Source organism: Strongylocentrotus purpuratus, unplaced genomic scaffold (genome assembly GCF_000002235.5).
Source record: "Strongylocentrotus purpuratus isolate Spur 01 unplaced genomic scaffold, Spur_5.0 spur5_scaffold_19, whole genome shotgun sequence".
Classification (NCBI taxonomy): domain Eukaryota; kingdom Metazoa; phylum Echinodermata; class Echinoidea; order Camarodonta; family Strongylocentrotidae; genus Strongylocentrotus; species Strongylocentrotus purpuratus.
Genome location: NW_022145604.1, coordinates 8131372 through 8152028, shown reverse-complemented (window position 1 = coordinate 8152028; position 20657 = coordinate 8131372). Strand labels below are relative to the sequence as shown.

General features: G+C 38.9%; 2 protein-coding genes across 2 annotated transcripts; one reads left to right on the top strand and one right to left on the bottom strand.

Annotated features, from left to right (window-relative positions):
• Positions 1-642: 642 nt before the first annotated feature.
• Positions 643-12082, bottom strand: LOC100893533 (P2Y purinoceptor 1). Its single transcript, XM_003726326.3, has 3 exons — positions 11894-12082; positions 3037-3426; positions 643-2625 (listed from the first exon to the last, which is right to left on the bottom strand). Exons 1-3 carry the CDS (start codon positions 12080-12082, stop codon positions 2251-2253), a joined length of 954 nt encoding a protein of 317 aa, XP_003726374.2. The 3' UTR covers positions 643-2250.
• Positions 12083-15498: 3416 nt separating this feature from the next.
• On the top strand, positions 15499-19926 carry LOC115926006. Its single transcript, XM_030990199.1, has 2 exons — positions 15499-15741; positions 17588-19926. Exon 2 carries the CDS (start codon positions 17606-17608, stop codon positions 19424-19426), a length of 1821 nt encoding a protein of 606 aa, XP_030846059.1. The 5' UTR covers positions 15499-15741; positions 17588-17605; the 3' UTR covers positions 19427-19926.
• Positions 19927-20657: the final 731 nt, after the last annotated feature.

Here is a 20657-nt window from a genome sequence, read left to right as displayed (position 1 = left end):
CATTAAGACGGTTTCCTACGTCACGCGTTAACAAGGCTCTCTCATTCACATACCCTTATCACAGTGGACATGGTTGGTATCTGAAATAATAACTGTTAGACAAAAATACGAGGGTAGGTAAATGTAAAGATTATTTATTTAATTTTAAAGGGATAGTTGAGTTCTGTTTTCAGACCGCAAATGCCTTCAAAGTGCATGGTTATTGCTCTTATTCTTATCTATGACATTTATAGTGCCCTTTTAGAACCTAAACTTGCTATGAAGGTAATTTTAGACCCCAAAATGTGTGAAATTTAGCCAATACGATCATACCAATTCAGCTCCACCTTCAACAAGACACGGTGACTGTTAATTCATTATTTAATTAAAAATAACAACACACGAGCCAGCTAATTGTAAGTAATATAAGCAACACGAAAATGCCAACAAAAAAGCCAACATCGGCAATGGCTGAAATACGACGTAAAAGGCGTTATTTCGTTTTTTTTAACGGTTTTTTTTTCTTCACATTTTTCAAAATATCCAATATTTGTGGTGGTACACAAGTATTATAAATCGTTATATTTCAGCCGTCTCTGAACCGATTTTGATCAAACAAAGACGATTTTGTCGTTTAAATAATATGTTCTTTCAAATTTGACACTCAGTTTTTCATTATCTCACAAGAAATTATTTTGTGTAGCCCCCTCTGCAACAAAACTCAACTATCCCTTTATGCTGATTCACTAGAATACTTCATTTTCAATTATATATAACTTTCCTCCTTTAATTCTAGCTTTTACAATAACATTAAGTGTGCATTACTCACTACAAATCATAGGTATTTAAAGAACAAAATTTGCGACCACATAATATTTGATACATATTAAAACAAAATGCTCGTTTGATTGAAATGCATTAAATTATCAACATTTATATGCCCATAATGACAAGTCATAGGTCTCAATGTGAATTGATTACATTTGCAACGAGAAATATTGAATAAAGCAATCAGTGGTGGATTAAGGATTTTCATAAGAGAGAGAGAGAGAGAGAGAGAGGGAGAGGGAAAGAGAGAGAGAGAGAGATAGAGGGAGAGAGAGAGACAGGGTGGGGGAGAGAGGCGAAATAAACTGGGACTGGGAAAGGTAATCCAACTTATTGTAGGCCGATGAGTTCGGGAAAGGGCGGGAGGCGGGGAATAACGACAATAGCAATTTTCTTGCAATCCAAGGCAACCCACTGCAACTAAATTTTAAAAGGGAAATTTGTTTTCATTTTATTTTAATTTTGGCAGTAACGGGATGGACTGGGGGAATACGCCAGCTTCGTTCCATTCGGGGCACACAATCTTCCAGCAGAGCTTGAAAAGTAATTTTCTAAATTATTATCTGTTATCATATAATAATGGACGAAATGGGGACAATACCAACAATTCACACACTAAATAAACAGTGTGTTTGTCCTTTATAATCTTAATCTTTAGTTTACAATATCAGCCGTATACTATTATGACAATGTAAATAATGCACCTGTCCTCTGGTCACACAAGCACCGGTTGACATTTAAAATTTATTTACAAATTACCAACAAAATGCATGTCGTGCAAAGCAAAGTGAATAACACATATAATTTGACACTAAATAAGGTGTAATCTTTTGTTTCACCATTATTTAAACAAAATCCACACGGCGTAATAAATTTACAAAGAAAATATGCAAACTACAAATTTAGAAAAGGTAACCAATTTATTTTTGGCTGTTCCATTTCTAAGGACTTTTTTTTTAAAATCGATTTTCACGTGAGGGTGTTATAAAAACATTTCCAGCAACAACGACAATAAAGTCCAAAGTTGTTTTATGAATGTGTGGTAATCTGACACATCCCCCAGCGACATATTGCTCCTTATTTTCTTTTTCAAAAAATTCGAAGATGTTAGGTTTAGGGTGGCGATCGGGTCAAGGGCTGAGCTAAGGAATTTATAAGTGCTGGATCTCGAGCGTCGAGCAATTTTACACGTCATCAGAGCAAGTGACAAAACGTCCCTCTTTAAGGAAAGATTTTATGTTCAATTTGGCTGCTATTAATGTAAAAGCCTATATAGAGAAGAAAAAAAAACATTCAATGGAACTATCAAAAAAAAAGGATGAAAATGTAATGTAGAATTTTGACTGTGGAAAAAATCATCGTCGGAACATGTCTTGAAATAAGAAGTAGCCTCTTCATCATAACTTCCATGAACCATAGCTCGAGCGCTCGCGAGTGCTACATTTAGGTCTCCGAAATCGATGGCGTTGACGAGACTCGAGCAACGACCTTCATCGAATCGGTCAGGCTGAAAATCTTCGTACCAGACGAAGGCGACGACGATGAAGAAGATGAGCTGTCTTCGACACGACCGACTGCCTTCTTAAGACGTCGGACCAGCGCATCCATGCACAACATCTTGACGAAGACGGCGCGGAACTCGTCCAGTCTCCACCAGTAGATAACGGGATCAATGACGAAGTTGAGGGCGACCAGGATGTTGCTGACGGCGTCGATGTTGATGTAGTAAATGGAGTAGATCTGGAGGATGTCGTGGAAACAGTGCACGATCCAGCAGACGCTGCTGGTCAAAGTGATGACGGCGAAAGTCAAGAGGACCTGCAAATGATAAGAAACAGTGGAAGAAAATTGGGAAAATGTTTAACTTAGGCGGGTATAATCCAACCTTAATGAGGAAAAGGGAATTGAGAGTAGAGAGATTGAAAACGTAATGCAACCAATTACTTGATAGCCACGATAGCTTGAGTATATTCTGTACACAAATTACATTATTATTATGACAATAAAATGACAAGATTTGATCTGATTTGACGTTCATTTATTTACAATATACGATTTTTAAAATGTATGGTGACATAAAATTAACAAAAATTAAGAAAGGGATGGTCATGAGCACATCTTAAGCTTGAGCTGAGCGGAAAGAACAAATTACTCTTACAAAATATAACTGAAAACATCATCTAGCCAACTGCTGCTTTGTATGCCAAGGGGGCCTAAAATACCACCCACCTTACGGTTCTCCTTCACCCGCCCCTTGATCTGTTCAGCTCCGCCCACACTCTGCTTGCCCGACGCGTTGGCGATATCCCTGTAGGTCATACAGTAGCAGAAGGCAGTGATGGCCAGACTGGACAGGATAATGATCGGCATCATGGTGAACAGAACAGGCCGGTAGACGGTGGAGCAGTAGAAGAGGAGCATTAAGGGAAACGTCATGACCACCCACATCAAGACGCTGCCGACGATGCAGCGGGGTGTGGTGACCAGGTTACGACTTCCGAACGGGTCGAAGGCGATGCCGATGAAGCGGTAGCAAGCGACGGCGAGGACGCTCAGGACAGAGACGAGGATGGCGCTGTGAAAGATGACCTGGGTGCAGTCAATCAGAACTCCACTGATCTGTTTGGAAAAAAAGAAGAAGAATAAGGTAACTAAATGAATAGAAACGAATTATTGTATTCGGTGGCCACACCCGCCCCCCCCCCCCCACTCAGGGGTCGGAATGACCGCATGCGTGTTGCCAAAATGTCCGGTACTTTTCGTGCGACAAAGTCCGGCCCGAGAATTGTAAAAAAAAAAGGGGTGTATTTGACTTTTCACCCGGAGATTTCTTTAAAAAGGGGGTGTTTTTTCGTTTTTTCTCTCATCTCTTTGGACTCCTGAGAAAATATTCCGAATTTAGGGGGGATTGAGCATTTTTCCTGATTTAGGGGGGTCTCCAAGGCAGGGAAAGCCCGCGAAAGGGGGGTTCGGAAATGTTGGCAGTCCTCAGATAGGGGGTGCTTTCAAAAAAAGGGAACGAGCATATGCGTACCCTAAATAACACTGAGTGGGGGGGGGGGGGGGGGGGGGTGGCCACAACGCATATCCAACAAAGCGATCTACTATCGCTGCAAAATAATGTTAATCACTCCAGATGTGCATAACCGAAACACGATGGCGACTATTTGGCCTTATCCTGCGATTAGCGAGAAAGCTCTTAGATGAGTACTTCAGGAGGGAATCGCGCATGGGAAGCTGGCGCGCAGTACATAATTTATATCGAATCCAAGTGTATCAAAATCACACGTAATACATAGCATGATGGGGAATTTACACACATAAAAAAGAAAAGAAAAAGAAAGAAAGAATACATAACAAGTGATACTTTATTAACATTAGAATAAAAAAGAACACTAACGCAATTCAAAATGAAATATTCTAGTGACGGCCCCTCTATTATTAAGCGTGAAACTTTAAGTGCCTTAGAACCAAAGATTGTTGAAACGGGTCAAGAACTTGGCACAATGTAATTAAATACTGTAATTCAATTACACGAATACGACAGTGCAGACGTATCCTAATATTAACCCTACTGCCGCTTGATATTGAAATGGTCACTGTCAAATAAAGGAAATGGTCAAACACACGGTCTCTTCCCAGGCAAGCATTTGATTACGACTTACAAGAGCACTGTACAAAAAAAAATAGGTTATCACCATGCGGTCACCATGGTCTGCAAAATAATTTTTTGAAGATCACTGCGGTGAAAATAGATAGTTGATATTAACTGGAACGGATAGAGCGACGAAGTTAATTTTCCCTATCTAATAATTTGAGTGGCTGCATCTTTATTAATATGTAAAGGTTCCCTTAATATTGATAACAAAGGTACCTTTTGTTTACTATATAATTATATATTGCGAAACGTCGCCGAATTTTTCTTGTATTGATAACTTTAGGACCGAGTATTTTCACAATTCTATAATTAGGTAACCGTTGGCGTAGCGGGAAAGTAGAAGGGGAGGCGGTGCCATCGGCGTTTTGGAAGTAAATGGAAGGAAGAAAAGGAGGAAATAATATTAGTATAATAAAATAATATAATATATATATATATAATAATATAAAATATAATATTTGTAGGAATAATGTACAAGAAGAAGAATGATAATAACCATAACAACATATTAGCAAGGTATTACCGACAGTGAATTTTCCTTTAAATGTAAACATTTCAAAATACCATTTTATACACCTCTGAATACTAAGAGCCCAGTCTGAGCATGATCAGATAAAGGTCATTGCAGAACAAATTGTGAAATACACATAAACAAAGTATAATCATTATTCATTTATGCACAAGCAGTCCACTCCATGATACACAGGTGGAAGTATGCTTTAAAAAGGGGAAACAAAGGCGTTTTATGAAGCACCCCCATCGCTGTTGGAGTGATTATTTTAGAATGTCCAAAGTGGGACCTCTTCATGTTCTGAAGATCTGTGGATATTCGGGGTCATTTGAGACATGTGCTAACCGTGAACTGATCAATTGCTATCGTATGGCATATTAGTGCAGGTTATGATAATAGCTACATTTATAATGCGCACGTATCCATCCCAGGGGATACTCACATGTAGTAGTATTACTCTGGTCTCAACCAATTTGCCCTTAGGCGCTAAAAGCATGCAATGAATACTATCCTACCAAATACCAATTTCCTGATCCTGGGTGGAGAGTGGCAAATTTAAATTAATGTTTTGCCAGAGGACATTTATGTCCCGAGAGTTATTTCATTTGAACCCCTTTGTATTTGCTTTATAGACTGGTGACGTGACGTATATGCACTAGATTACGACACCTGCTCCAACGGTTGCATTCATAAATATTTTGCATTGTGTCCTCCGCCCTCTCCCCCTTTCTACCTTTCTCACTCCCCCACTCTCTCTTTTTCTCTCTGTCTCTCCCTTCCCTCTCTCTTTTCACTCGCTCGCTCGCTCGCTCACAGCCTTACTTGACGCCATAATTTCAGTCCCCTTCTCCTCCCCTCTCTCTCTTCCTCCCCTCCAGCAACCCCTCGAACCCTCCTCTCCCCCTACCTTCCTGGCTCTCTCCCCTCCCCATTTCCTCCAATATAAACAATTACCAATTACCCTCCTGCAGGTCGTATAGGTTAAATGATTTTATATAATGCATACTTGCCTGATTAGCGTTGCTATTGAATCATTCCTTTAACTGTTTCCTTTTAATGTGATATTCCTCCCTCTCAAAATAATATTTTGCCCTCTGTTCTATTCAAGGGCATTAATGTGGAAAGATATTGTATACAATGCATATACGCTTGATTGATACTTGCGTAAGGCCCGGTCACACAGCCTTTCGCGTCTGTATCGCGGGTAAAATTTCGCGATTTTTTTTTGCCCGCGGTTGCCCGTGGTGGAAAAATGTGCAAAATTGGCTTACCCGCGGTTTACCCGTGGTATGCCCGCGGAACAGACGCCGGCGACTGTTCCGCGTCCTTATCGCGGGTGAAGCGCGGCGGTACCGCGGCCTACCACGCTTACACGCGGTACACACGCTAATGCACGTGATAACAACGCGGTACAGACGCGGAACAAACGTGCTATGACCGTGCTCCACCCGCGATTACCCGCTAAAATTTCGCGTCCAATTCCGCGTGTAACCACGTCTTAACCGCGGCCGTAGCACGTCCTAGCACGTTCGTTCCGCGTCTGTACCGCGTCTTTACCGCGTGTGTACCACGTGTACCGCCCGCGATTACCCGCGGTCTAAATTTTTGGGCAGCCCAAAACTTTTTCGCGCGGCCAACCGCGTGTGAATTTCTTACCGCGTGTAACGACGGGTAAAGTACGGCTGTATCGCGTCTTTTAAGGCCCGGTCACACAGCCCTCCACGGGCGTATCGCGGCCGAATCACGGCCAAAAATTTCTGCCCGTGAAGCAGACGCTGTTGGACGCTTTGAGGTCGCGATAAAGACGCGATACAGCCGTACTTTACCCGTCGTTACACGCGGTAAGAAATTCACACGCGGTTGGCCGCGCGAAAAAGTTTTGGGCTGCCCAAAAATTTAGACCGCGGGTAATCGCGGGCAGTACACGTGGTACACGTGGTACACACGAGGTAAAGACGCGGTACAGACGCGGAACGAACGTGCTAGGACGTGCTACGGCCGCGGTTAAGACGTGGTTACACGCGGAATTGGACGCGAAATTTTAGTGGTTAATCGCGGGTGGAGCACGGTCATAGCACGTTTGTTCCGCGTCTGTACCGCGTTGTTATCACGTGCATTAGCGTGTGTACCGCGTGTAAGCGTGGTAGGCCGCGGTACCGCCGCGCTTCACCCGCGAGAAGGACGCGGAACAGTCGCCGGCATCTGTTCCGCGGGCATACCACGGGTAAACCGCGGGTAAGCCAATTTTGCACATTTTCCACCACGGGCAACCGCGGGCAAAAAAAAATCGCGAAATTTTACCCGCGATACAGACGCGAAAGGCTGTGTGACCGGGCCTTTATCGCGACCTCAAAGCGTCCAACAGCGTCTGCTTCACGGGCAGAAATTTTTGGCCGTGATTCGGCCGCGATACGCCCGTGGGAGGGCTGTGTGACCGGGCCTTCAACTTCGACATAACAACTTCGACTTATCTGCCGTTAGAAGCCAACAGAAAAAAGAGGACAAACAGAAAAAAGGAAACCCTTGCAAGTTTCAAAAGTGCACAGGACTTTAGTGTTTTGTTTTCTCCAGCTATCTGTAAAGAATACTTTATGCTGTTCCTTTGAATTGGTTTTTGTGTATAACTATTATGAATATTTCAAATTGTGCGTATTATTGTATGAACTGTAAAATATTTACGGTATAATTATACTCATTTGTTTTCATGACACAGGGCCATTTTTTATACCAACACCTTGTTGAAATGAATAAATAATAAAATGTCATCACATTTTCTGGATATTTGTCATACAACGGAAACTATTCTACAATACGATGACGTAACGGTTTTTTCCCGGCTAACTAAAACATAGCATAATTATATTCATTAATTACACGACCGCGAGAATTTTCAAAAAGAATAATTTTGAGGCATTGTCAATAACCTGTGTATTACTTACTGAAATATGCGAACAGTAAAATGGCATATTACGTAATGCGAATATGATTTCTACATACAATACAAGGGTATAGTGAAATTGTGATTGAGTTGATTTTTCGAAAGTCTTAGCCGTCGTGTTTATAAACGAAATCTATCAATAAAAGATGCTAGTGAAATGCTGAACTGTTGTTAAATCCTTTCATACCCTGTACACGGTTTCTCTTCAAATTGGAATAAATTGTCTAAAAGTATTTAAACGTTGTTCCTTTTGTTGTGTCTTTGTGTGTGCGCGTGTGTACGTGCGCGCGTGTGTGTGTGTGTGTGTGTGTGTGCACATTCACTGCTTGCCGAATTGACCGTTGCAAGGCATACACATCAGTTTGATGCTTATTCAATTTGAACAATATTGGTCATGACTTTGGTTGAAATGATTCCTCCTTCTAATCGATCATTTGTTGACTTCCTACACAATTATGTTTCCGATTCCATATGTTTCGTTCCAGCGGTAGAACTTGTGAAAACCCTCGTTAGAGTGTTGGTCATGTAGGATTAAGTTATATCTTTTTTTTACAAGAAATCATCCTGAAATTGTTCAGCCCCCTCACACATGTATTGAACTTGTCTTTGAATGTTAGCATTGTTCCTCAAAAAATGAAATTAGCTAAAGTACTCGCAATTTGTAAAGAAAAGATGACGTGTTCATTACGAGGAAAATAGACCACTCTCTTTACTAGCATCCATTCCTAAAATCCTGGGATAGCTTTTTTTAAATTCCCGCACAATAAAATTTTACAGGAAAAGAACGTTATCAGTAATCCTCACGCAATTGTGTGTATTATTGTATTAACTGTTCAATATTCACGATATATATTTATTTGTTTTCATGACACAGGGCCATCACAATTTCAGGATATTTATCATATACCGGAAACGATTCTACAATACGATGACGTAACGGTTTCAAATTTCAGATTTATCCCGGCCAACTAAAACATAGCACATCTCACGCAATCTTAACTGTCCAAGATAGCACGTGCAACCGATCACCATTTACATAGTATAGAAAAATATACATAGAAGTAAGATTAGTTACAAAGAACAAATACTAAAGAAAAGACAAAATTTACTGTGTGGTGAAGAGATTTAAGTCTTAGTATTTCGTTACCATACCAGGCTCATACATCTAACCAATACCCTCATTTGATTTTATTTATTGGTTTCTGCATCTTTTTTCTTTTTTTCATTATATATTTTCATGAACATAATATGGTTTGATACAATATTTTAAGTGTATACAAATTTTTATACAAAAAATAAACGAAATTAAACAATAATATTGAATGCAGAATTAACATACATTAGATGCATAAAGCTGTACATTAAAATGAACTTTAAAGGAAAAATCCCTATGCAATATTAGACTGTTATCTATTATAGCATATTTGTGAGAAAATTATGCTATCATCTATGTTAAGGACAACGTTTACTTGTCTTCGTGGAGTATTATTTTCGTTTCCACATCAGGTAAGCTATTGAATGTTGTTTTCAATCATCATTCGTGTTAATTATTCTTTTGAATGTATAAGCATTGAACCTTTAATTTTTTATCGTTTTGATTGCAAATTATGCACAAGTGAATATTATGTTGCGATGCATGATTTATTTCGAAATAAATTCCATTTTCTAATTAAATTGAGCTGAACTATTGAATGTCATTTTCAATCATCACTCGTGTAAATTATTCTTTTTAAAGGTAATACAAAGTTTTGGTATGGGGTCATAAATTTTGTTTAAACGAAGATATTGGAAGCATATGCGATCCTACAATATTCAGTGATCGTTGTCGCGGTTGAAATGGAGTCTTAAGTGATGAAATTGTAAATAATTAACTCTTCGTGTTGTATAGCTCCCTCTCAAGGTCAAGATATCAATTGAACTATAAAACAATGTTTCTTTACTATAATCGCCCGGTTGGCTTTTCCGTTTGGAAATTATATATCACAACTACATATTCTGAGATTTTCATGGTCGCAGCCACCATTGTATGGCCGTAGGCGCTGTTCGAAATTTATCAAAATAAATTATTTACCGGGAGCACCAGTAAATTTTATATTCAATTTTTCTCGATGGCAGAAGTGTTTTAGGAGCTAATTTTTCTAGTGCTTATGAAACATCCACATGGGCATCCAAATATATCAAAATTGTAAAAAAAATCATTATCTAGCCAATTTTCAATATTTACCAAAACTTTGTATTACCTTTAATGTATAAGTATGTTACTTTCATTCTTTTATCGTTTTGATTGCAATTTATGTGAACATTATGTTACGATGCATGATTTATTTAAAAATAAATACAGTTTTTTAAATCAAATTGAATTAGAACACGAACAGTAAGTTAACACATTCTTCTCGCCTGCTCTCCAAATCCCGTGTTATGTTGTCTAAAAGCTTGTTGTTTATTGATGTTGTGAACTTGTGAATATTTCGAACCCAAATGTACTTAAAATCACCTGACATGACAATTACAAATCTTCACGTAACCGTAACCCATGGCAACCGAGCAGACAGGTGTTTTATGTCAGAAAGCGAACGAAATGACAAGGTAGCTTTTGACATTCCCTAGAGGGGGCGGGGTACCCTTGCAAACTATTTCCCCGGCTGCAAACTATTGTTTCTATCATTCTTAAGTCACTTTCACTGAAATTACCTAGCAATTGGTGGGGTAATGATGATTGCAGGGCCCGCGGGAAGATCAGTATTTATGATAATGGGCTACTCTGGATGAAATAAGACCTAATTATTAATTAATTATTGGTATTACAGGGTAATGCAGTTCACTGCACTTAAAGTTGAGCTGATATAGGTTTTCATCTAGCTCTTCTTTTATCTTGTTTTAATTGTGTTATTACTTGGTATGATAACAAGAAAAGTGATCATCATCTTCCGATTGTTGATTAACGACATATTTTTGGAAGTTTCCATGTGCATTGTGTAAAGTTTGTCCCTTAAACCTAACTTATACTGCTTTCAAACTGGCTTATATCGGAGTCTCACCGATGAAAATACCGATTAAATTTTCGTTATGTAAACAAATATGAAACCGCCGTTTTCCCTGCTGTCGCTTTCATACTGCCGGTGAAATTCACTCGCTGTGGCGAGCCCTTGCCGGAAGTGAAGAATTATTGCGTAATTATTAAGCAAGCGCTTCATCTAGCTAGCATGCAGCATGTTCAACACAAAGTCAGCAAACACAGCTGGTTACGATAAAGCGCGCGTACACTGCGACCTTTGACCATTTTCATCGGACTTTTAATCGGTGTTTTCTCCCGAATACATTCACAGTGACATTCATCGGTGTCACACCGATAGAATGATAATTTAATTGCCTATCTCTCTTCTCTTCATCGGCTATTCTATCGGCTTTTTCTTCTCTGTAGTATTCATACTGGCAGTTTCATCGGATGCGTCCGGATGCATCTGATGAAAATCAGGCCAGTTTGAAAGGGGTATAGGTGGAAAGAAAAAAACAACGAAACAAGAAATGGCTGTACAAATCTCACGAAAAGCGGTTCTCGTGGTCAGAGACATATTTTAAGAGATCAGAAAGCGTTCAGTCATGGTTCGGGTGGGGAATTATAATCATGAATTGTCTTTATTACCGATTTATATATCATAAGTAATATAATTATACTTGAAATGAATGAATAACTAAATAAATAGATAAATGAATAAATCTAAGTAAATACAATGGCTTACCTCCAGAGTTGACTGTTTGCAACATTCATTTAATATTCAGTATCTATTTCCATCTTGCTTATTCGTGTTATTAATTTAAAAAAATGCAGTTTAGAGTCGATTTTGTGGTAGGCATAATTTCTCGAATGGTGCCTAATACCGTTATATGTAAGCACATTCAATACATAATGTGACATGTGATGGATATAGACAGACGACACAGCTACGTTACGTTTCTCTTATTGCGAAGCTATACTTACCAGTGTTGCACGCAATATCTCACATGTGGCTGCCACAAAGTCTGCTAAGGCGAGGTTAAACGTGAAGATGTTGCGTTGGTGCCGCAACTTGGAGTTGTAGATGATGATAAACAACGTGAAGGCGTTGACAGATACACCAACAACAAGGGCAATGAGACGTATGTAAACGTAACACAAATATGCCGACATTTTAAAATATTTGTTGAGCTTGATCGAAAAGCAGGAATAGAGGAGTCTTAAGAGCGCGAGGATTTTCTGAGCCAGAGATGCAACTTAATATAATTGATGTGCCTTGCTCGTAAGTACAGCCAAGTCGCTCTTCTGGAGAAAAAAATGAACGTGAGCGTGAAGTAACAATTTTGATCAAAGTTTCTGAGTGGGCGTGCTACGCTTTTGAAGAAATAAATCGGACGTATCGGAATCTTTTCCAACGGCACGTGATATTCCGATTTATAGATATAACATAGGGAAAGAAGGGCAAGGTGAAATTACAAACTGGCTATTTAAGGAATTCTCTTCCCCCCCATTCTCTCTCTCTCTCTCTCTCTCTCTCTCTCTCTCTCTCTCTCTCTCTCCGTCCACCCCTCTCTCTTCCTCTTTTCCTTACCCCTCGCCATAAATCACCAGCATGATTAGCATGTGTACTTATTTTATTCCTTCGATTGAGGGACATAGGCTTCATCACGATGATTCAAGGAGAGAATCTTGAAGGTGGAATCATGTTCAGTAAAAAAACTGCAAATATGAAATAATCATTCCCCATTGTTACAGCGAGATTATTGAGGACACGATCGCAATGACTACTAAAAACATTAACTGAAGGGCCTTTTGGATACTCGGTTGTATTCCCTACAGAAATGACGCTCTGATTATATTGAAACTTGTGAATGTACTGTTCGCAAGTTTTAATAGGTGGCACACGATGTTATTGTCAATGCTCTGTAGGTTTATATTTTTGAACGTTTTTTTCAATCTTGTTTGTAAAACTTGTCAAACTTGTTGGCATTATTCCTAAGGATACCTACAGATTCTTGTAATGAAACAATAAAGATGAATTCTCGAAAAATCCTTTTCGAGCTACACGTTCCTCCGTTTCTAACAGCACACGTGACCCTTTCTCACTATTTTGCTTTTTACTCCCCCCTACTCTCTTCCCATCTCACTCACTCTTTCCCCCTCTCTCTCCATGCCTCTCTCTCTCTCTCTCTCTCTGTGGCTCATCTCTCTCTCACATACTCCTTCTCTCACTCCCCCTCTCACTCATTTTACTCTCTCTAGCTCTTTCTCCCTCTCTCAGTCATTTTTTAATCTCTCTCTCTCTCTCTCTCTCTCTCTCATTCTCGCCCGAATTCTCTCTCTCTCTCTCTCTCTCTCTCTCTCTCTCTCATTCTCTCCCGAACTCTATCTCTCTATATATCTCTATCTCATCCTCTCCCTAAATCTCTCTCTCTCCCCCTCTTTCTCTCTCTCTCTCTCTCGTCTCCCTATCCTTGCTGCCCTCTCTTTAAACAATTTCCACCACCGACTAAAAACTTCTTAAACATCAACCTTTAGGGTGCAGCGCTGACTTCAATGACAAATACCATCAACCCAAGACAAAGAAACTGCCACATTTTTCTACCGTCAATTTTATCATCAATTTGCTTCTTTTGAACAAGTATTTCTGTTATATAAATCAATAACACATCAAGAGATGTAAGTAACGTTTCTTCAAAAATATATTTTAATTATTTATATTGTTTGGCAGAAAAGATCAAAAATTGATATCCACGACCTTGTGTACTTGCAATTCCCGTTCCAATTCTTTCCAGGGTGATCAAAGGTTGTTTTTCTAAATGTAGACTGCTATCAATGCCTGAGGTCACGGCGTACCGTTTGTGCCCCAATAAAATTAAAAAACAATGATAGAATCTGCAGTATCTTTTTAATTTGCAAACCTAAGAACAGGTCACGAAGTCTCAAAAAACCACTGAAGGCTGTCCATTTATTTAGTTATCTTCTTCATTTTAAATTTTGAAATGAACAGAACATTCTATGTATATTGCCTACGGCATAATTTACCTGTACAGTAAGTTATTGCTTTGTACATGTTTACTTAATTTTTTATGGAAAAGTAGTATTAAATTTGATAAACAAACTGATCTGAAGTGAATATATGATATATTAGCGATTGCATTTCAAGTGGAATCTTTCAGCTGTTCATTCGAACAGCGACACGTTCAAAATTCAAATAGCAGTAGAAAAAAATAATTATGGGATCAAAACAGTGGTGGTAGAGGTAGGATGGTAGTAAGTGTAGAATGGTAGTAGATGTAGGGTGGCGGTAGAGGTAGGGTGGTAGAAGTAGGACGGTAGTAAGTGTAGAATGGTAGTAGATGTAGGGTGGCGGTAGAGGTAGGGTGGTAGAAGTAGGACGGTAGTAAGTGTAGAATGGTAGTAGATGTAGGGTGGCGGTAGAGGTAGGTTGATAGTATAAGTAGGACGGTAGTAAGTGTAGAATGGTAGTAGATGTAGGGTGGCGGTAGAGGTAGGGTGGTAGAAGTAGGACGGTAGTAAGTGTAGAATGGTAGTAGATGTAGGGTGGCGGTAGAGGTAGGGTGGTAGAAGTAGGACGGTAGTAAGTGTAGAATGGTAGTAGATGTAGGGTGGCGGTAGAGGTAGGTTGGTAGTATAAGTAGGACGGTAGTAAGTGTAGAATGGTAGTAGATGTAGGGTGGCGGTAGAGGTAGGTTGGTAGTATAAGTAGGACGGTAGTAAGTGTAGAATGGTAGTAGATGTAGGGTGGCGGTAGAGGTAGGTTGATAGTATAAGTAGGATGGTAGTAAGTGTAGAATGGTAGTAGATGTAGGGTGGCGGTAGAGGTAGGTTGGTAGTATAAGTAGGACGGTAGTAAGTGTAGAATGGTAGTAGATGTAGGGCGGCGGTAGAGGTAGGTTGATAGTATAAGTAGGACGGTAGTAAGTGTAGAATGGTAGTAGATGTAGGGCGGCGGTAGAGGTAGGTTGGTAGTATAAGTAGGACGGTAGTAAGTGTAGAATGGTAGTAGATGTAGGGTGGCGGTAGAGGTAGGTTGGTAGTATAAGTAGGACGGTAGTAAGTGTAGAATGGTAGTAGATGTAGGGTGGCGGTAGAGGTAGGTTGGTAGTATAAGTAGGACGGTAGTAAGTGTAGAATGGTAGTAGATTTAGGGTGGCGGTAGAGGTAGGGTGGTAGAAGTAGGACGGTAGTAAGTGTAGAATGGTAGTAGATGTAGGGTAGCGGTAGAGGTAGGTTGGTAGTTCAGTTAGGGTGGGAGTATAGGCAGAATGGTAGTAAATATAATGGTTACACTACACAGCAATAGTAAAAAAAAAAAAAAAAAAAAAAAAAAAAAAAAAGATTAAAAAAAACTGGCCTCAGTTTTCATTTAAACTGTCATCAATAACAAGTGCCAAACTGTTGAAACAATTTTTTTTCACAGCCAATCATAATGCAAGGATTTCAGTAGCTTATATCTGATATTCTAACCTTGTCACTCATAGGACGTGTTATGAACCAGGGCCCCGATGTAAGCCTGCTGTTATTCACATTCATATTGTTGTATTCATGAAGTGCACCGGTGCCTATCAATTGTCATGTTTTTTTCCTTGATTGTTATACTTTTGCATTGTATGCATGCATGCATGTGAGTTGCTATTGAAATTGTATTTAAGCATGCCAATGCATGAATGCCAAAATGCGCAGTAGTTTGAAGTTGGACCAGACGCCATTTTCATTGCATCTGACGCACTTGTTCTTCTTCGGACAACGTTTTAATTTTCGAAAAAGTGTCGCGTGGTCAGCTTTCTCTGGGAATTTACATCACACAGGTCAGAAAAGCAGCTTATACGTGAATACTTGGTGAAACATATTGTGTGTTGCTTAGCTTTGATGGAATATGAATAATGTGGAATTTTAAACACGGAAGTAGAATAAAAATGTAAGAGGAGAAACGAATGTAGCCTATATTGCTAGACTATGTAGTATGGGGTGTATTTTATTGAACGTAAGTGTTGAAGGTAAACAGAAGAAATTGTGCATAAAGCTGAATGAAGCAGTGTATATATTGTTTTCTTGTATTAAGGGTTCAAACAGAAAGTATTATAAACCTCTCTTTAGTATGCCATTTTGAATAAATCTAGTCATCTGATCAGTCGAAATTGGAGTCGTGATTTTAGCCATGCCCGCCTACCGGTCAACATGAGGACATCTTTTAAAAAACTTGAGCCTATATAAACAGCGATGACTCTCATAGAAATCAATATATCTATAGAATATAGTCATATCTTGCCACAAAATGTTTTGATTTTTATCGTATAATACAATGGTTTTACTATATTTAATGTATTGTAATGTTGTATGGGGCAACACACACCCAATACGATTACAACGACTGCTTATAATTATTACAAAAGCGTATATTAAGAATATGTCTTATGTCTGATTTCAATGCCCATTCAATACCGTTATCTCAACAAAAAAGTTGTTAAAGGCACACTGTCCTACTTGTAGCTACTTGCTCCCTCTATATAGAAAACTTCCCAAATCGGTGCCTGTTGGTCCCCCATGATCCTCTTTTTCTTAGGTTAAATGAGAGCTGAGTTAATGAGAAAGCCACCTGTCACAGTGACCTCGATGGCTCACTAGGTGGTCTAATCCCTTCTTGCTGAAGTAGTAAAGCCTCCCTTTAAATATTTATTAATTGAATCAATATTGTATATCACTCATGCTTTATAATAATAAGACTTTAAAACAGCCGACTAATCTTGCCACTATGATGAAATGTAAAAAATCTGTTCATAACTATAATACTAGAAACCCTGATAAGCATTTTATTGAAAAATGTCCATCAACATGTTCTTTATTTACTTTTAGACACACTGGCCCAAAATATGGAATTTTCTCCCCAGAAACATCCGTAATACTACATTCTTTAACTCTTTTAAATCTAAAACTAAAAAAATACAACATCTGTTTTTAAATCAATAATATTATTTGCATGTTCCTACGTCTCCTGTGTTTTGGACACTATTTTGTTATTGTTAAATCTTTTATAGGCAATTGTTGGAACTTGTATGTCTCTTTTAATAAACAGGGACTGCCTCGACAGCACCTTATTGTTTTATTTGCAGTTTCCTCAATTCATTTCTATTGCTGATTAACTTTGTGTTATTCCGGTATTTTTGTAGACATGTTTCCAATTTGTGGGTGTTTTCTGTTTTGTGTATAATCTGTATCTTATGTGTTTTTCATGGATTTGAATTGAAATAAAACTTGAAACTTGAAACTTGAACTAAAATACTTCCATCCTCTGTCTCTCTCTTTCTCTGTCTCTTTCTCTCTCTCGATGATGACGATGACAACGATGATGACGATAAATGTCGATAAGGAGCGATTATTATAGCTATTAAAACCGTTTTTGTCTTCCCTTTCAATTTATTCTGTCTCCCACCACTATTTTTCTTTTTCTTCTCTCTCTCTCTCTCTCTTCCTCTCTCTCTCTCTCTCTCTCTCTTCTGTCTCTCACATACTTCTTCTTTCTCTTAATTCCCCCTCTCTTCTCTTTTCTCCCGTTCCTTTTTTTTTCTTTCTTTATGTGTCTGTTTATTCTCCTCTCTTGTCTTCATGTCACCCCTTCTCTGTGTGCATGACTGTCCATCTTCTTGTATTATGTAGGTCAATACTCTGATCAGCATGGCTTCTGAATTGAGCTCTGTAGAGGGCGTCTGTGAAGGAGACGACTGTACGGCGAATGCAGATCTGACTTTCTATGTGACGGAGAAGAAGAAGCTCTGCCATGACTGCGCCTCTAAAAAGGAATGCTTAGGAATAGCAAAAAAGGGTATGTCTTATCTGTACTGTGAAAAACACGATAAACATATCGATATGTACTGTAAAACACATTACGTGGGTTTATGTGTTTCATGCGCTGTGATAGATCACGATGAGAAGCCTTGCGTGCGACAGGATGTAGAGGACGCAATCTTGGAAATTAAAGCAAAGCTCAACATTCTGAAGGATAAGGCGATGGAGAAGTTGGAGTTATGTCGAGTCCATGGAAAGCACATTGGTCAGTGTAGACAAGCCGCAGACGAACATCTGCAAAGTATCAAAGATGAGGTTGATTTCCTAATCGAAAAGGAGATTGCCAGCGACAAAGTCAGGGAACAGGAGGCTGCGGCTAAAATTGACCAGGAGATTGATGGGAAAAACAAAAAGCTCCAAGAGGAGATTAAAAACATCCAGAATAAGATTCGAAAGAACAATGAGGAGAGGGAGAAGCGACATAAAGAAAACAACACAAATGCAGAGAAAAGACAAGAACCAATAAATAATAAACAATGCTCTCTCCATGCTGACATTCAGAACATCGCTCAAGGGATCAAGAGAAAGATTGGCGAGGTGGAGAAATCATGGCAAGATGACACAAAAGCTACAAAGAATGCCATCCAGACACTTGAAACAGTACTCGAAGACGATCAAAATATTGTCAAAGGCGGGCATCGTGTGAATACATCAGTTAGTGATAAACTAAAAAGGCCACTGAATGAGAATGAGGATGAGGTGAAAGAAATTAATCGTGTTGTATCAGGTGTGAGGTTTGTGAAGGGTGCTGGGAGGAAGATGATGTATGATGGGAGGATTGATGTGTATGAGTGGAAGCTCATCGATACAATCAATGTAAGAGATAAAACCAAATACCCGGTCATTGTAGGATGTATAGATGGATGCAATGTTATAATCACAGATAACCGAGAAGGTAGTGGACATACATACATGTTAGATTTGCACACTAAACATACTCGGAGAGTGATAAACGGTAGTGGTACATCATTGGTTCGGTCCTGTGCAGTGCTGAATGATGACATGGTAGTATGCGGTAAAGTGAACAGATGTAGTACAGGAGACAGTTTGAATGGATGCATCAGTGTGTATGACAGACAGTGGAAGCTCACCAATAACGTATCTATACCAAGAAACACGACGGATGATTTCACACGGGTGGATGTTACAGCTGGCAAGGATGGGATGATCATCGCTACTGAGGCGAGTCAGTCTAAGATATACGTCATCAACCCAGCTGATGGTAAAGTTATCAATACCATCACGTGTAAAGAGAATATAAAGATGTGTGATATGCTGTCATCAGGTCACATCATCGCTCGACCCTGGTCACCAGATCGCAGAGCGCTCATCATTGACAGAGAGGGTGCTCAAAGGGAAATACCCCACAATGATGTCATCCTGAATGTCTGCGTTGATTCTTATACAGACGACCTCTACGTTGTGACATCAGATGGTGTATACAAGACGTGTGTGATTGATCAGGTGATGAGTGGAGTTGATGTGAAGAAGAGAAGAGTAGCATCATTCCCTCTATCAACAATACGGGTGTTGATGCATGACAGGAGGAATTACCTTCTTAGGTCTCGAGTGATTATGACGTCATCAGGGAAGATGATTGCTTGCGATGGAGACAACATTCTCGTATTTAAAAAGCTATTTAGCCTCTAAACTAATCATTTAGAGATTTTAACATTTGAGTTTGACTCCTGTTTTAATGTAAAAATACTCTTAAGATTCCCAATAAAGTGAAGAAATCAGAATGTTGATTCGTAAACATATACATAGTCAGCAATAATTGTTTTTTCATGTTCCCCTTCTATACTTGTCTTTTCAAACTCTTCATTTTGTTAATATCTGTATCTTAATTATTGGTTGATATAACGAACGGGTTAAAGAAATGTTACTCAGTGAGGGAAGGACTTAAGAAGTATTCTAGGCTCAATACATAGGGAGAGACTAGTTCTCTGATAATGTTGAGAGGTTTATAGTCTAGGACTGGTTGAGGCCTGTATACCGATACAGGTGCATTTTAATACGCCTTTTTCGTAATGTAATCAAAATTAATAGAAATCTTTTTAAGTGCCTTGATCGTTACACATTATTTCATTCACCCGTTACTTGTTGTATTTCAATAGTCAGAAGGCGAAATAATGCAAACATTACGTGTTGTTAGGTAAGACAAACATTATGGATTGTAATACAATTATATATTTATAACAGGTGAATGATTACTTTGTAACGAGCACTTAAAAAGATGTGTGCATTAAATTTAATTACATTACGAAATAGTCTATTCTATTCTATTAATAGTCCCTAAATCCTGGCTCAATACGTTGAGGACGATCTCGATATAGGGAACAGTGAAGATAATTATTGAAATGGATATATAAAATGTGGAAGGTCATATTGTTAACAAATACCTGAGAATATGTAGGGATATTCGCGAAGTATCCATTTTACGTTTGCATTACAGGTTAAACATACCCGTATATATATAGTAGTGTCAGCGAACTGCGCGCGTCCCTCACTCTTTTAGTAAATCACGTGACAAAATTCTTACCAAAGTTTGAGGTCAAATTGGCAAAAGGCCCTGAATTTAGCATGAAAAATATACTGAAAATCAATGTATTGTGTCTTGCTGTACTCAATTTAATCTCATCATAATTTATCAAAATCCTAAATACTTTAATTTATGTTTAGTTGTAAAAAAAAATACGATTGGTTGGAGGAAATACCATTAATTTTGAGGAGATTCAATTGATCATAATTAGTTATTTTACAGGACCTTGGAATGATTATGGTAGGAATCTAATTTCTCACAAATCGATATGAATATTCATGCGGAGTTTTTGGTGGTATAATATCGGAAGTTTTGCGGTTAAACAGGCAGAAATTCCAG